This window comes from Cetorhinus maximus, chromosome 3 (genome assembly GCF_964194155.1).
Source record: "Cetorhinus maximus chromosome 3, sCetMax3.hap1.1, whole genome shotgun sequence".
NCBI classification, from domain to species: domain Eukaryota; kingdom Metazoa; phylum Chordata; class Chondrichthyes; order Lamniformes; family Cetorhinidae; genus Cetorhinus; species Cetorhinus maximus.
In genome coordinates this window covers 132,515,881-132,534,616 of record NC_135881.1, presented here as the reverse complement: position 1 = coordinate 132,534,616, position 18,736 = coordinate 132,515,881, and the positions used below count along the sequence as shown (strand labels likewise).

The window sequence follows — 18,736 nt, the reverse complement described above, 5'->3', positions numbered from 1 at the left end:
TCCCCCTCGCTGACAATACTCAACCCTCAGCCCCCACCCACTCTCGCAACAATGTTAATCCCAGCCTGATAGTTCATTAATGCTCATTTCCCGCCACACCTCTCTGCCTATCAGTACTCACCCCACTTTGCACCCCTGAAAATGCTCACCCCTCCCGCACCCCTGACTATGCTCAACCAGCACCCCCTGCACTTCCAACGATACCCTCACCCTGACAGTGCTCACCCCTCCTGACAATGCTCAGCAGCCCCCATCTACTCCCACCTAGGGTCCAGGTCACTGCTGCTCTCAACTTCTTTTCTTCTGGTTCCTTCCAGGCTCTTAAAGGGGATATCTACAACACTAGTCTGTCTACAGCCAATGTTGTATTAAGCAAGTAACTGATGCCATATTTGCTAGAGGAAACATATTCATCACTTTCCCTACAGACATCCAGATTCAGCAGTACAGAGCTCTGAAGTTTGCATAGATCACAAAATTGCCCAAGTCAAAGGTGTGGTTGATTGCATCCACATCACCCTACAAGTTCCTTCACAATATGGAACTACTCCATTAATATGCAGCAGTTGTGTGATGACTATCAGCTCAGGTGTGTGCGTGATTCCCTGGAAACTACCATGATGCTTTATTATTGCATTAATCTTATACCACACTGTTTGCCCTCTAAAGCAAGTTAGAGGCTGGCTACATGGAAATCAAAGCCATCCTGCCTCATGACTTTTTTTCTAGGAACCCATAACTGGCAGAACTATGCTATTATGAATTAACTGGAGCTGTTATCGAGCAGTTATTTGCAAGCTTCAAATAATGATTCAGATACTTGTCCATGTCTGCTGGCTCTTTGCAGGCAAGAACTCTGGCCAGCAGGGATGCCCCCTAGAAAATGAAGCACCTTGTTAACTAGGTGTCCAATGTGTGTCATGTGTGAGTGTAGTTTTCTGGATACTGCATAACTTTGCAATAGGAACAGCACATATAGCCACCACTGGCTCGGATCTCTTGGGAGCTGGCAAACAAACCATCCTTTACAAAAGCAAATTACTGAAGATACTGGAAATCTGAAATAAAAATAGAAAATGTTAGAAATACTCAGCAAGTTGAGCAGCATCTGTGGCAAGAATAAAAGAATTAATATTTCAGGTCAATGATCCAGTACTAATGAAGGGTCATCAGTCTGAGACATTAACTCTATTTCTCTCACCACAGATGCTGCTGGACCTGCTGAGTATTTCCAGCATTTTCTGTTTTTATTTCGGAACCATCCTTTACCTCGGGTCTACATGCAGCTCACTCATGCTTGGATGTCTCACCACGTGCTGATTCCAACTCTATGCTGCCACCAAGTTACATGTGGTGCCAGTATCTGAGCTAGTTACTGCAAGTGCCAGCTCAAGTGGCAAGGCCTCTTCATTAATGCTGTGCTGTTCTCTCTCTTCCTCCTTGGGCTGCTTTAGTTGGACAGCCTGCAGTTCTTCAGTATTCAGATGCAGGGAATCAGTAGGCTGGGGTAATGGAAGGATTATGGGGTGGGAAACAAGATGCCTGTAGTCTCTCAATGTGCAGCTTGCAAATTATGTAAGACAGCAGGTTGATGTTGAGCTGGGGGTGTATAAGTGGCAGAGGCAGTAACATACTTTATCCTCTATGTTCTCAGTAACACTGGATGACAAGGGCTCTGTCACTGCAGGCACCATGATGCTGAGTGCTACCTCTTCCATGGGGCTCAGAAGATGCAGGCATCCTTGGCACAGTGCTCCTCCCTCCCCGGTTCTGCTCTGTTCCTTTCTATTTTGTGCCGCCTTGTTCTGCAAGAGAGAGGGCAGGATGTCATTGTTTGTGTAACACATGTTTGGACGATGTTTCCGTCACAGCTGACTAGCTGGAGGAATATGGAGGCAGCAGGAGGTGGATGATCACATTGCAGCGTTGATAGGTCTTTGACGGTAAGGAGAAGTGTCTGGATGTTAGATATGAGTCCTGAGTGCCAGGGAGTGCTGATGGGTGAGGAATGGGGTGTGGTGCATTGAGTAGCGTGTGAAGTTATTGGTGTAGTGGGTAGGAGATGTCGTACATTCATTGACCTTGTCCATCCAAGTGAGGTAATTAGACTTCTTGTGGCACAACTGTCAAGTCCTTGGGTCCAGAATGCTGGAATTGAACTCCCTTGCTAACTGATACCACTCCCTTCTGCAAGTGGTTCTTGAGGGCCTCCTAGCCCCTTGCAGAACCACAGCTTCTCCCCTCTTCCAATGCTGCATCCATCACCGTGGGACCCTCATTCTGCCCTTCTCTACTATTTAAATTCCATCTATGTTATTTACTGCAGTTTTCCTTTAAGAGGGACATTCTGTATATATAAGGGCAAACTTATATTGAGTTTGAGAGAATGAAATGAAGTAATTTTGACAGGTAGATACGGGCTTTAAAAATAGAGACAACATATGCAGCTCTTAGAGAGGTAATTCTTCTGGAAGAATTTAAAGATTCAATTCCTTCAGTAGTGAGAACTCACGTGGAGGAACAGAGGGTTTAAACGGTAAGACAAACAGCAGAGATAGCTGATGATCATGAGTTAGTTCATGGAGCTAAACCTTTTTTTGCCACCCTTTTAAATCAGAAAAGAACAGAAAGTGGGAAGGTAAAAGGAAGGTGGGTAGTCAGGGAAGAGAAGGAGTAGGTGGAAATTCACAGGAAGTTTTTTCTCAAAATAAAAAAGGTGCTGAGGGTAGAAGTGACACTTGAAAATTGAGGTGTTTGCATTGTTGGGCACATGAAGTCAGTGTGTTGGAAATTGCAGGGAAAATCTGTTGGAATTATTGGGTTGCAAAAATGTTCTGAAGTAAAAGTACTATGGGTTCTGAGGTTCAGGCACAGGAAAAAGCAGTGGTTTGTGTACAGGAAGTATCAATGATAGGTAAAGAAGTGGGAATGTATTCATAATTTACCCAAGAGAATTCTGAGAAGCAGGTTGCAGAAGTATTTAAAGATTTTGTGTGTGAAGGGAAAGTCCATGTTTTCAGGGTGGAGTAGGTAAAGATGTTTTCAATCCTTAATTTTGTAGGATAGTGACATTTGTTGTTCAGAGGGAGTATTGCAGGAACAGGTGATAATAAGTGGGGTTCATGGAGATGCTAAAGCTATTCCATTGTGGAAGGTAAATTTAAAGAGTAAGCGGAAGTGAGCTGATTGTTGGAGTAGTGGAAAAATTGCCCATCACAGGGGTTCAATTTATTTTGGGTAATGTCATAGCTGGATCACAGATGTGGGTGATGCTTATGGTAGTGGAGCAACCTGTAGAAGTGTTTTCAACTGAAGTGTTGCAGAGAGAGCATCCTGGATTATTTCTAGATTGCGTGTTAAGAGGTTCACAGGTTCATAGTTTGAAACAAGAATAACAGGAAGTTGAAAGGCAGTGAAAAGGTGTGTAAATCCCATTAGCAGACATTGTGTTTGATAAGGTTGTTCAGGAAGGAAGATTGGAAGACTATGTAGCTGAGGTGTTTAACTCAAGGCAGTTGTTAGATTTAAAGAAAAATGATTCGTAAATAAAATTGTTATATCAGACAGCTTATTCAGAAACAGGCAAAATGTATTCCAGAATATCATTACGTTAAGGGTAATGTTATAATGAGAAAATGGAGGCGTTATGATGCTTCAGCAAATGAAAGCTGGAGGGAGGTGCATCAGATTGTAATACCATTTGGATATAGAAATGAGATTCTGAGGCTAGCTCATGAAATTCCAATGGGGGGACATTTAGGAATTAGACTCAGGCGAAAATACATAAACATTTTCATTGGCCTGGATTACATTGGGATGTTGTCAAATTCTGTAGAACATGTCACATGTCAGGTGATAGGGAAACCACAAGCAAAGCACTTTGGCGGAGAAGAGGACCAAAAGGAGGCATTAGTGGTGGTAGATAATGAGAATGAGGTAGAAATACAGAATTCTGAAATTGATTTTCCTCTAATCAAATTGGATAATGAGGGGGTACTTGAAAATGTAAATGTAATATTGAGCTACCTTCCAGACAAGTGTCAAAGTGATCTGGAGAAGCTATTGCGGTGTCACAGAGATATTTGTGCGAATAAACTGGGAAGGGTAAATTTAGCTATACATGATGTACATGTAGAAGTTTCATCTTTGATAAGGTAACATCCTTATAGATTAAATCTGGCAAAGTTATCACAGGTACAGGAAAAAAATTGAATTCATGGTTCAAAATTACATCATTGAGTCTAGTTGCAGTAACTGACGTGCTGGTGCAGAAACCAGATAGAACACAAAGGCTGTGTGTGGACTATTGAAAGGTGAATGCAGTGACAAAAGCGGATTCATACCCTATACCATGGAAGATTGTACTATGAAAGTGGGGCAATCAAAATTTATCACCAAGATTGACTTACTAAAAGGATATTGGCAAATACCATTATCAGAGATAGCAAAGGAGATATCGGCTTTTGTGACCCAAGATGGACTATATTGTTTAAAGTCATGCCGTCTGGGATGAAAAATTCACCTGCAACATTTCAAAGACTGATAAACAAAGTAATTGCAGGTCTGAGCAATTCTGCTGTTTATATTGATGACTTGAGAGTTTTCAGTCAGATGAGGGAGGAGCATTTAGAACACCTGGAAGAATTATTTCCCGATTACAAGAAGCTAATTTGGTGGTGAACTTGGCTAAAAGTGAATTTGCAAAAGCGCAAGTTACGTATATAGGCCATTCCATTGGACATGGTAAGGTGGTGCTGAGAGATGTGAAACTCAAGGCTATTGAGGATTTCCCTGTGCCTGTAACAAAGTGAGAAGTTTTAAGATTTCTGGGCATGAGTGGGTTTTATCGGAAATTTGTACCAAATTTTAGCAGTGTGGTTGCTCCATTGACTAAACTATTAAAAAAGAACAAGAAGTTTCAATGGACACAGGAGTGCCAGAAGGCATTTGACAGTTTGAAAACTGTATTACTACAACACCAGTTTTGGCAGTACCAAGTTACACCATGCAATTTAAGTTGGCCATTGACGCAAGTGATATAGGCATTCCGTGTATTTTTCACGGAAGTTGAATGCACAACAGAGAAGATACTCGACAATCGAAAAGGCAACTTTTGGGTTGGTGTTTGCATTTTCAAATTTACATCGCAAACAATTCGTCATCGTCATAAAAGCAATCGTTTATACAGGCCACAATCATTTAAAGTTTCTCGACAAATTTCGAGACAGAAACGCAAGGCTGTTCAGGTGGAGTTTATTACTGCAACCATTTAATCTACGGATTATACATGTGGCGGGATGAGAAAATTTATATATATAGTTTTTTTATATATATATAGTTATGTTAATGCATGTAATGATGCATTAGTAAAAGTGTAATAGGTATAGGAGGTAATGTAAAATGGGTTAAGAAAATGAAGCCATCTTTTAAATTATGATGATTCATTTTTTAATAAGGAGGGGGATTTCAGGAAGATATAAAAATTTTCATAATGTTATTGGAATTTATTGTAAAGTAAAGTAATAGTGGGGTCTGTGTCTGTGGGTGTGTGCGTGTGGGAGTTAATTGAATTAAAGGCAGCTGGTCTGAAGGCTTTGATATAACAGAAGATAAACTAGATTTGAAATTTTAAGTAGGTAAACATAGGTGAAAAGGGAACATTTGCATTTTTACTTAATAAATCAGTCTAGCTTGAATTCAAAGGAGGGAGTGAAATGTTTCACCTAGCCAGGAGAAGTTAAGAAACAGTTTGTTTACTATTCCCAAAGACTACTAATAAAATTGGTACTATGATAGATTTTTATTATTAGAGAGGAAAGACATAGTGAAACAATGGGAATTTGCATTCAAAGGGGAAAATATGTAAAAAGGAAAGAAGGCTGTGTGTAAGGGCAGGTATTTTAAGATCTAGCACAAGTGTGAAAAGCCTCCAACATCTTAGCCTCAAGCTGCTGTCTACAAGGAACTGAAGCTAAGAAAAACTCACTTTAAATTCGACTGTTCAGGGTATTGTGTGTTACTTTGCCTGGGTCTTTTAAAAACCTATGTGTCTCGCTGCTGCCTTAACAGAGGTGTAACTGGGGTTTAGCTTAATTAGGGCATTTAGAAGTTATCATAGTGGTAACTTTTAGATCTATTATAAATGTGCTTAAGATCATTTCTTCTATTAATAAAGATTTAATTTAGTTTTGTAAGAAACCTATAAGACTTGGCGGCCTTTTTACTGAATTCAAAGCCCGCATCTTGAAATAAGTACAACTTGAAAATTGTTGTGGTAATTGCTTCTAGCTCCCCTCTGGGATTTGGGCAGCTTGGCATTTACCATCCGCCTGCCATAACAAAAAGAAGCCGTACAAGACCCACTCAGTCATGCTATAATCATACAAATGAGGTGTATCAAATTTACATGTTGCCAGCCTCATTTTGAACCAACATGGGTAAGTTGTGAATTACAACCCGTAGCCAAAAATACAGGGCACATGAGTTAGTAGCCCAAAGATTTCAAACAGCATTGTGGTTTTACTGACTATAAAAAGGCCTATAAATTATTTTTCATCTCCATGTAAGCCCCTGGTACCTGTCTTCAGTACATCTAATCTCCTGTAAAAGCTGCTGGGGTTCAATTAAAGGGGTTGTGTGATATTTGTAGTTGGTGGCCTCAAGCTCTGGTCTGTGAGAGCATCACTGCAGCCTGCATCACTTTACAATTTTACGAGCAATGTGGCCCAGTTTGCTTTCTAGTGTTAAGGTGGGCATTGTTTCAGTGAGCTACAAAGATGCAGAATTGTTGTTTTCATGAGACATGCCATCATGTTATTTTCCCATTACACAACTGTTCCTCCTACTGCTTGGGCTGCAGTACAACACATTCTTTGTTCTGTGGGTGTGCAGGCTCCATAAGATCAGTGATCTGAGTGAAAGCCCTATCCATTCATGTTCCAGCTTGTTTAAGGCAAAGGAGGTGGTTGAGCCAGAGTCCACATGGCACCACTACGAGGATCCCTGGGAAATGATGTTATTTGAGGCATGGAGTCCAGCGAGGGATGAGGAGATTTTAGCTTAATGGCTATTACGGTGAACATAGGCAACTGCAAAGTGGATAATGGAGCTAGTTGGAAAGCATTACCCAAATAAAATCCTAATATTTGGCAGTGCAAAGCATCTAGCCAAACAAGCTCAACTTTTAAGATGTGAAGCTATTACTGGCTTAATGCAAAGTAGGCTAGTATTTAAATCAATGTATAAAAATATGACAAAAGCTTAATAGACTTGACCAGATGCAGCTAAAGTTACCTTTCCACAATTTGAGCACCCATGAACAGTGACATGGAACTCAATCCCTCAACACCAGAGCATTTGTTAATTTATGGGCAAAGTCAAACCTATTCCTTATATATAAGAGAATATGCATTAAGATGGTTCACAATACAAAATTCCTAAAGTAAGGATATAAGGTGTGATGCCCAGGTTTATCTGTTAGCCCTGTTTCTCTCTCCACAGATGTTGCCAGACCTGCTGAGTTTTTCCAGCACTTAGTTTTTATTTCAGATCTCCAGCATCCACAGTATTTTGCTTTTATATAAGGACAGCAGATTTCCTTCCCTAAAGGACATTCGTGAACCAGGTGGGTTTTTACAACAATCGATGATGGTTTCATTGGTCACTATTACTGAGAATACCTTCCATTCCAGATTGTTTTTTGATTAATTAGCTGAATTTATTAATTGAATTTAAATTCCACTAGCTGCTGTGGTGGGATTTAAACCCGTGACCCCCAAGGATTAGCCTGGGCTCCTGGATTACTAGTCCAGTGACATTACCACTACGCCACTGCCTCCCCTGAATCATGAGATATGATAGTCATAAAAACCCAGCTGGTCCACTAATGCCCTCCAGAGGATTAAATCTACAGTCCTTAACCAGTCTGGCCTGCATGTGACTCCAGACCCACAGCAACGTGGTTAACTCTTAACTGCCCACTGAACTGTTGTATCAAACTGCTACAGAAAAGTCAAATGTGAAGGCAACTCCTCACGACCTACTAAAGGGCAAAATTATGAATGGCAATAAATGTTAGCCCTGTCAGCAATGCCCACATCCTATGAATGAGTTTAAAAAAATACGTGGCTGGCCGTGAAGAAAGCTGACAACATAGATCTATCTCTGGCATGGATTTCAATTCCCCAGTGGCAGTTTAGATCTAGTACCTTGTAAGGGGATTTCTTGCAGTGCAACAGCAGTGATGTCAGCAAGCAGCTAAGCAGCCAATCACACCCAAGTATTCACACACAGTAAACCAGGATGTTAAAGGCAGTTAAAATTCTGAGCTTTTTACATTCTCAGGTAAACAACTGATTATGATTGGATTAACATACAGGCCAAAATAAAGATGAACAAACATTGTGTGGAATTAGTCATTGATCTGGAGAAATTTCACTACACAAATATAAAATTACCTTCTCAGAACCAGTGAAGGTGTTTACCAAGGGTGTTTACCTGTAATTATGAAGTTTGCAGTGCGTTAAAAAACCTAGTTCCATTATTTCCATTGATTTCTATTGACAGCAGCCTGAAGCAACTTCTGAGTTTCTATGTTACTGCGAATGTGGGGACTCAAGAAGTTGTCCTCATCCATACCTTTGTTGCCTTTAAACTTAATTATTCTAATGCAGTCCTGACCTTCCCACGTTCTGCCCTCCATGAACTTGATATCATCCAATACTCTGCTATCCATGGCCTAATTCCTGCCAAGTCCTGTTCAGTCATCACCTCTGTACTCACTCACATCCATTGGCTGCTGGTCAATTAATGTCTGATTTTAAAATTCTCATCCTTGTTTTCAAATCCCTCCCTGTTTCTGTAATCTCCTTCAACCCCTCAACCATCTGAGAAATCTGCACTCCTCTTAAGCATCCCCAAATTTTATTGTTCCACCAGTGGTGGCTGTGACTACAGCTGCCTGACCCCTAAACCCTGGAATTCCCTTCCTAAACTTCCCTGCCTGTCTAGCTCACTCCCTCTTTCAGCCACTCTTTCATCTGCCCTAATATTTCCCTAAGTGGCTCGATGTTATATCTTGTTTTATCATGCCTCTGCGAAGCACTTTGGGATGTTTTATTACATTAAAGGCATTATAGAAATAAGAGGTTGCTGTTGTCAGTTTTAGTGGAGTAATGACAATGAAGTTTGACACTATTGTGAAAGCCAGGCCGATATTTCTTGTCTGTAGATAGTAAAGGCAATTCCATATGGTACTCTGTATTCTTATCTAACAATTTCCTAATAGTGAACAAATGTTTCAGAAGATGCATACAAAGCGTAGAATGGTATTCTTTTGGCAAAAATTCTTCTTGTCAATTAGTTTTGGCATTTTTAACAGAACAAATACCAATATCTTTACAGTGAAAGAAAGTGACATCCAGAGTAGGCAAGACATTTAATGGAATCTTTCAATCAGTCAGTAATGATACAGACCGTTAGTGTAATAAGTTTTTGCATTTAAGATTTCTGTTGAAAGCCAGTTTATTAAGTTGTCAGGTTGAGTGGCTGTTTCTGATGAGGACATTTTTTTGAGGGTTGTATACAGCAGTTCAAAGAAAAGCACTGATGTCTCTTAATTGCCAAGAGTAAATTTTGTTCATCAGTTTTGCATTTGACATTGATGAAGAGGAGCAGTATTCACACAGTTGCCAGCTGCTGTTCACAATTTAAACCGTCATCCTCTGCTTCAATTACTTAAATTTGTCTAAATTAAACTGAACATAATTTAAAACATCCTTTCACAGAAAAGACCTGCTGAACATTGGAAGCACAAATTTCTGACAGCATATATTTCCAATTTCTTGTGTGCTTTAACTTTTATTTCAAATTTTTCAGTTTGCTGCAGCTTCTTCAAATGAGGCAGAAGAATGGGTTGAACAGCTTCAATTTGTATTAAAAGGTAAGAGTTGAAACAAATGTGGAAACAAACCATTGGCTTAGGTGCTCTGCCACTTTATGCCTAGGTGTGATTGTTATTGATGTAGCTCTGCTGGTATATGGACTCATGCAGTGCAGTGCTAATCACTGAGGTCACCACTCAACTTTGCTGGACCCCTGGATCAAGTTACGCTGACTTGCACCTGCAAGCAAATCAACAATCAGCACTGCTCTCCAGATTGTCCATTCAATAGGCCCTTGCCATCCAAGACGTGAACTGTGAATGGTTTAATTGACATCATGGACTTCCCAGAAACCTGGCTAGCGAGCGATGACACCTCTTCCCTCGTTGAAACCTCCATGCATATCTATAGATCCACCAACCGTCCTGTCCAAACTGCAGCCATGCTACATGTACCTCATATTGGTCTGCCCCCATATTCCTCTGGCATCTTCTTATCTAGTTTCACCCCTTTGCTCTTCTTTAAAATCTGCATTCTCCACTCCCCATCCAAGCATCACTCAGCTTCTCATCAAGATACACAACTTCTTTCCTCCTTTAGCCTCTGCACTGAGTGAATTCTTGGATTCACTGATTTCAACCTCCATCTCAACTCACCTAGCCCTCTCTTCCTGAGTCCACTGGCTTAAACTTTTCCTTCATTTGAACTCCCTTAAATAAACTTACAGCCATCCCTCAATCTTGCTGTCTCAAGTAGCCTCTCTATTCCAATTGTCTCATTCACAGACAAGGCCACCTTAGTTCACTCCCTTATCCCTCACCACTCATATTCTCATTCTCACTTCCTTATGCAATTGTCCCTGGAAAAACTACCCTCCCCAACCCAACTTCCTCACAAGTCACTTATAATTGCACTTCCATACATCCAACTATCTAGCCTCTGGCGCTCCTTCTATCATGATAATTTTACAACTTTTATGATCTGCTCAATCATCACCTCATCTCCACCTTTTGAGGTTCTTGCCCCTTGTAAAATCCTTAACTTTCTCCCAACCTGGTTATTCCCCAAGTATAGTCCCTACTCAATTAATTCCGACTTGAATACACATGGCAAATAATTGATTTAGCCATTCCTCGCCTGATCAAGTTGGACCATGTCAAGTAACATCAAGCCTTGCTATCCTCTGACAATACTACTGGCTGCTATAGGATAACCTGGAAAGTGAAGATAACCCCTGGCTTATTTTCTCCACTATCAACCATCTATTTAAAACCCTTGTTCCTGCCAATTTATACTCATGTATAAATCCCTGAATTGCTTTGACCCCCTTAGATCTGTAATCTTCTCCAGCTTTAAGAACTCTGCTTTCCTCCAACCCTAGCATCTTATTCATTCCCCACCTTCCTCGCCCTCATTGTTGGTGGCCATGCCTTCAGCCACCTGAGCTCTAGGCTTTGGAGTTCTCTCTCAAAACTCCTCTACCTTTTCATCTCCTTTGAGATTCTCCTTAAGGCTACCTATTTAATTATGCTTTTTGGTCACACATTTTAATATCTCCTTTTCTGTCTCTATGTTATGTATTGTCTCATTATGCTCCTTTAAAACACCTTAGGATGCTTTCCTACATAAAGGCCCTGTATTAAATGCAAATTGTTATTGTGGATTACCATTGGTGTTAAAATTGGAAAATCTAGATCATTGAATGAAAAGTGTTCTTAAACAGAAGTAGACAGACTACAGAAAATATTTGCACCATCTGTTTGATATCTATGTTATAAAATAACTGTGAACAATAACTCTATTGATATTTATTTGTTGCTACTAATAAATTAACTGATATTGTTTGCAATATTCTGCAACTCTCCTTGTGCTCTGTCCACCCACCGCCTTCGCTGAGTACACTCATCCTTATCTACAAATTCTTATACAGACTTGCCTTATCCTATCTTTGCAATGTTTTCAGCCTTATAATCACCCTGGTCCCAGACTCTGACCTTCTTTGCCTACTCCTGTCACTGCGGCCCCACCCCTGCCATCACGCCCAATATCTATTTCATTATGGTAGGACAGCCTTCAGCCATCTCAGAACTATTCTCAGGAACTCCTCCTGAAATCCTTCTACCAATCTATTTGACTCTCTTGAAACCTATTTCATCAACTAAGTATTTGGTCACCTTTTATACATGTTTCACTAGCAATTTTGTTTTATTCATTCACCGGTTGTGGGCATCGCTGGCAAGGCCAGCATTTATTGTCCATCCCAAATTGCTCGAGAAGATGTTGGTGAATCACCCTTATGAATGTAACTGAGTGGTTTGCTAGGCCACTTCAGAGGATAGTTAAAAGTCAGCTCTATTGTTATGGGTCTGGAGTCACATTTAGGCACATTGGGAATCCAGGACGTTGAGCCAAAAATCAAAGCTTACACTCTAGTTCAATACTGAGGGATGTGTATTGTTGGAAATGCCTTCTTTCAGATGAGATGTTAAACCAAAGTCATGTCTGCCCTGTTGGCTCGATGTAAAACGCCCATAATACAATTTTAAAGAAGAACAGGGAAATTATCCCCCGTGTTTTGCCCAATTTTTATCCCTCAATCAACAAATCATCTGGTCATTATCCCATTGCTGTTTGTGAGAGTTTGCTATGTGTAAATTGGCTGCTGCATTACAACAGTGTCTCCATTTAAAAAAAAATGGTGCTTCATTGACTGTAAAGGGCTTTGAAACATCCTGTGGTCAGAAAAGAGTGGGTCAGAGCGGGTGAGGACTGGGAGGCAGGAATCACCACCTGGTGGTTACTGCCCATGGCGATGCAGCATGGGCCAATAGCGAGATCACAAAGCCGTCACTGCTCTTTATGAATTCCAGGGAGAGAGGTCCTGTGGGAAGGAGAAAAGAGGACAGTAGGAGTATATGGGTCTGTATGTTCTACAGCAGAGCCTGGTCTCCAGGCACCTCAGACCCCCTTGCCACTGGACCAAGGCCTTTCCCTGTGAAGCCGTGTGGTGGCAGGTGTGCAACGGACACCCCACGTTAAAATAACTCACGCGCAGGCATCTTCCACACCCTTAAAATGAAGTTCAGGACCTGGAATGTAAGGACCCTCATGGACAACCCGAACAGTGACAGACCAGAACAGTGTACTGCTATCATCGCCCGGGGGATCAGGCATATTGACATTGCCGCCCTAAGTGACATCCGGTGGGCAAGGCAGGCCAGCTCAAGGAACAAGGTGGCGGTTACACCTTCTTCTGGAAAAGTAAACCAGTAAAAGATCGCCGCCTCCACAGGGTTGTCTTTGCCATTAAAAATTAACTAGTTGACCATCTCAAAGACACCCCTTGCAGGATAAACGAGTGCCTCATGACCCTACGGTCACCCTAGCCCAGAACCAATGAGCTACAGTCCTCAGCGCGTACGCCCCAACACTTGATGCTACAAAGAGGAATTTTACTCCTGCCTCGAACAATCCCTGGTCCAAATCCCGATTCTCCATGGCAACTTCAGTGCCAGAGTTGGGAAGGGCACAGACCTCTGGAGTGATGTAAAGAGCAGAGAAGGGGTAGGGAAATCCAACACCAACGGTACCCTGCTCCTGACAAAATGCCTAGAACACAGCCTTGTCATAACTAATACCAGAGGCTTCATGGCAACACCCTCGCACCAAGCATTGGAACCTGCTCGACTATGTCATTGTCTGATCAAGGGACCACAAGGACGTTCATATCACCTGCACCATGAACTGTTGGACAGACCGCCGCCTAATTTGCTCTGTCATTAACATCAATATAGCCCTAAAGCAGCAACAGCAACAGAAACGATGCCGCAGGAAAAGCAACACTGAGGCACTCAAGGACCCTGATAAGAGAGCACTATTCAGCCAGTTCCTCACTGCCAACCTGGCGACTCCCGATGACCCAAAGACAGGTGCCCGCAGTGCCTGGACTGCCCTCAAGGCCTCCATAATCAGCACTTGCGAAGTGACGCTTGGTTACTTGACCGGGAAACACCAACACTGGTTTGATGAGAACAACCAAGAGATGTAGGAGCTGATAAGCTGCAAATGCAAAGCATTTCTGAACCTGGAGCAGCAACCCAACTCGAGCGCAAGATGGCTGCTCTACAGACGATTGAAGGCTGAGGTCCAACAAAAGACCCATGACCAAAAGAACAGGTGGTGGGTGGAGAAAGTGCAAGAGATCCAACAGTTAGCTAACAACCATGATGTGCGAGGTTTCTTTAGCGCATTCAAGACCACTTACGGCCCAAGCACCCAAGGCCCCACTACACTGCCAACCAAGAATGAAGAAGCAATTAGCACCCACTTGAAGCACCACTTCAAAGATCTTCTTAGTAGAGACTCTATCTTCAATGCGAATGTCCTTAACTCCATCCCGCAGCCTACTACCCTTGTCCATCTCAGCACAACCTGAACCCGGCACGAGGTAGAATTCGACAGCTAAGGAGCAACAAGGCATCAGAAGTAGATGGAATCCCCGCTGGAGCACTAAAGGATTGCGGAGAAGCACAATTGGCGTGAAAACATGGCCTCATCTCTCTCACCTGGAAGGAGGAGAGCATGCCAGGAGATCTCAGACGCCTTCATCGTGACCATCTTCAAGAAAGGTGACAAGACCGACTCGGTAACTATAGAGGAATCTCCCTGCTGCCAGCCGCAGGGAAGGTCATCACAAAAATCCTCCTCCGTCGCCTTCTCCCTGTGGCTGAAGAGCACCTCCCAGAGTCGCAATGTGGATTCTGCCCACTAAGGGGCACAATGGATGATCTTCACTGTGCAGCAACTGCAAGAGAAATGCAGAGAACAGCACCAACCCTTGTATATGGCCTTCTTTAACCTCACAAAAGCCTGTCATCCATGAAGGGTAATGGAGCATCCTCCTCCATTTCGGCTGCCCCCAAAAGTTTGTCGCCATCCACCGCTTACTCCACATATTGGTTGAACAAATCACATCACCCCTACTCAGTTGAACTGATCTTAAAGTGACAGTCATCACAAATACCTTGTACCTTATCCTTAGTAAAACAATCCAAGCCGCCTTTGATCAAACAAACTACCCATGCTTACTGTTAGGCAGGCTACAGAACAGGTCACATGACCCCCTTCGTTTGCCCTAAATTTTAAGGCACAGTCTCAAAATCTTATAAACCTCATAATTGTAACACTATCCTGACTTGGAACTGTATCGCAGTTCCTTCACTGTTGCTGCGTCAATATCTGTGAGCTCCTTTCCTAACAGCACTGTTGAGTGTACCTGCACCAGATGGACTGCAGCAATTCAAGAAGGTTGGTGGGAGGTGGGTCACCACCACCTTCTCAAGTGCAATTAGGGATGGGCAACAAATGTTAGCCTTGCCAGTGATGCTCACATCCCGTGAAAGAATAAACTAATAGAGAACCATTGTGGAGTAATTGATTAACTAGAGAGAGCAATGTCTATGGCATACTAATTAAAGACAAACTGCATTATTAGTAGTCCGAGTATCAGAACAGATGCAACATAGGCAAAGGAACTGAGAGAATGGGATGGAGTCCTTACAGGAAGCGGGTTAGTACCTTGAAGTGAAACTGCCTGTGGTGCAAAAATAAATGGGCAAGGGGTCATGGAGAAGAAGCATTCTGCCTTTTTTTTAACCTGTTCTATCTCCCACAACAGCTTGGCTCAGTTATTAACAGTGTCTCCTCTGTGTCTAAAGGTTGTGGGTTCAAACATAATTCCAGAGATTTAGGTTGTTACAGGTATGTTTTATAAGATTGTTACGTTTTGGAACTGTGTCTTTATTTTAGGGTCAAATGAAGGGGGTCATGTGACCTGTTCTGAAGTCTGCCTGAAAACGGGTCTGGCTGACGTGGCTGTTAAAGATTAAAGGAAGGGCCAGATTGTTTTGCTGGAAATAAGGTGTAAACATCCTTGTTTACAGTGGCTAGACTGCTGGTTTCCAAAGTTCCAGGAAGGCGTTGAGAATATTGGATGGCAAACAATTATGCTTTAAACTGTCCATTTATTTCCAAGATAAAAGAGAATTGGAGCTTCAGGGATAGCTAATCAGCATTTCTACCTGAATGCAAGGCACATGCGATTCACATTGCCATGGAGATGGGCTTTGAAAGGGGAAGGGTTTCTAAGATATCCCTGAAAACTCTCAGACATGGACAGTGTGTCAGTACCTGGGAGAGAGAAAAAGAAAGCAACTGGACATGAAAAGTCTTTGTGGTTCACCACGCAGAAATGTAACTGGGTGCTCACACTCTGATTGAAAAGCCCAAATTTGTGAGGACTTAAAACGAGGCTGGAAGACTCGTCTAGCTTGTGTTAGAGAGGGAATCTCCAGGAAAACACTCACTGTGATGGACCATTCAGGGGTTAAAAATTACCAGGCTGTGAAAGGAAAGGAATAGAAGTTAGCCCCAAGGAACGAAGGGCAGAGTCTTCCGGTCGGCATGTGGGGGTGGGCCTGACACGCCTACGTGTAAAATGACATGCGACGACGTCGGGCATGCGTCCCGATGCCTTTGCGCGCCATCACAATATTTCGTTCAGCAGACACACGCCAGAATTGGCTGCGCGCCCACCGAAATGCCAACAGCCTATTATGGCCATTAAGAAAGTAATTAAAGTAGTTAACAACGCTGCCCATCCAACCTTAAGGTTGGTGGGCAGGCGAAAAGCCCAAGTGACCTTCGTGTTTTTCAGGAAACCTCATCCACGGGTGGGATGAGGTTTCCTGAAGCTTTTGTGAAATGAATAAGTAAATTTTCCCACCTTTACCAACATGTCCCAACTCATGTGACATGAGGGGACATGTTTGAATAAATTTTTAAACCCATTCTTTATTATTTTTGTAACCATTCAATCTTCCTGAGGCAACCTTGTACCTCAGGGAAATTGCTGTGCTCTTTCGCATGCATGTGCGAAAGAGTGCTGGCCCCAACTCTCCCTCTTCCCCCCCCACCCGCACAGGTAGCGCTGATTGCTACTGGCCGTGCATTACGTTGGGCGGGCCTTAATTGGCCCACCCGCGTAATATGGCGGCATGCAACCAATCGGCTCCACACTCGCTCCTGCCCGCCCGCCCGCCATAAGAAAAATCCAGGCCTAAGAATCACTTTGGAGTGTTTCCGGGAGGATTGAGTATCTACTTAAAGGACCATGTAATGTATACCAGTAAAAATGTGGGGTTTTTTTGGTTGTGTTCAAAGTGAAAAGGGAAAGTTCTGTTCTGTAATTTAAAGTATAAGTTGCCTACAAAAATAGTGTTTAGGCAATCGTGCTTTGAGTGTGTTACAGTAAAAGGCTTAAATCATCTTGAGTCATCCTATCAACTAAAAATATGAATTTCTTTCTAAAAGTTATTAACCCCTACAAAAGTTGTTAATCTCTATAGAGATTGTAACAAAGTTGAAACTTCAGTGAAGTACTGAGAGAGTGCTGCATTTTATCAGGTACCATTTCTGGATAAGATGTTAAACTGAGGCTCCACCAGCTTATTTTGAAAGTTCAAGTACATAGAAGAATAGGGAGCTCTCCCTGGCCAAATTATCATGCTAAACCAATGCAAGTTCTCAATCTCCCTCTTGCAGTTTGGTGATTCCTCCAAACTATAACATCAAACATTCTTAAACTGAGTAGAATGCTACAGCATTTTTTTTTCTCTTTTAGGACATCTACCAGTGCTGCTCCCTTACTATTGATAAGGATATGTAGAGGAATCACTTCAATTGATTAACATTTTTATTAAACTATCTTCTAAATTAGTGTTTTTCAGAACCTAATGTTTCACTTACTGTTTTGTTAAATAGACAGGGAATCTGGTATGATCCCAGAAGATGATGGTGAAGAAATGTATGATGACATAGATCCAGAGATCAAAGGTGACGAACTCAGCCAAACGGCAATAGATGAAGACATTTATGAAGAGCTTCCAGGTTTGTGTTTTCAAAATACTTATTTGATGTCAAAATATTCAAAATTCTCATGAGGGATGCAAAAATATATGGTTAGATTCAATAAATGTCCATAAGGAAATTCATTTCAGGTACATTGCTCGTTGGTTAAAAAATTACATATTAATGAATAAGAACAAAAAGAAAATTACCCTATCACAGAAGTCTAACTTTAATTGAAATATGTATTAAAAACTATTCTAATGTATTAAAATAATCAGTCAGTGAGGCCTACCATGAGTGCATATCCTCATCCATACATCAAATTCCTCTTTAAAGTTCTAATAGAGAAGGGCACAAATGAGTTCTGGAATGGACTCAATTCATTAGATTTTAAAGTAACCAGTTCTTAAATTCTTCATGGTTACCACCATGGGACAAAAAAAAGGGTGATAGGCTAACTGGATAGTTCATTAAATTAATGTAAAAGTAATTACACTGCAGGGAAAACAGCAAGACCAGTGAAAGGAAGGAAAGCCAGTGACCTGTATATTATTACTGATTTCTGCATATTATATAATGATTAAAGCGTCAATGCAGTAAAACAACTTTATTGGATATTCCAATTTTATTTGTTGAAATTTCTTTAGGTTTGAAAGCTGGTGATAATAAATGCATTGCATAGAGAAAGAATATGCATGTAGAAGCGATGATCTGTTTAGCACCTGGTTAGCTAATTGCTCAAATGGAGAGGCAAAAATATTTTAGAAGAAGCATGTGCTTGTACTGATCAGATCATCACATGGAAATAGATTATTGAATATTGTTCTGTGTTATCATGGTTTAACAACATTTTTAAAGCCAATTAAATACTGTAATTCCAAGCATGTTCCACTATTCTCATTCAAATAGCAAAAATAATTTATTAAAATTATTATTGTTTGTTTTGT

General features: G+C 41.6%; 1 protein-coding gene across 1 annotated transcript in view; it reads left to right on the top strand.

Moving 5' to 3' along the window:
- skap2 (src kinase associated phosphoprotein 2) overlaps positions 1 to 18,736 on the top strand; it is a 274,482-nt gene that overhangs the window by 179,599 nt on the left and 76,147 nt on the right. Inside the window, exons 8-9 of the mRNA XM_078534160.1 lie at positions 9,877 to 9,940; positions 17,703 to 17,828. Of these exons, the coding sequence (XP_078390286.1) occupies positions 9,877 to 9,940; positions 17,703 to 17,828 (190 nt within the window). The remainder of the gene's footprint in view (positions 1 to 9,876; positions 9,941 to 17,702; positions 17,829 to 18,736) is intronic.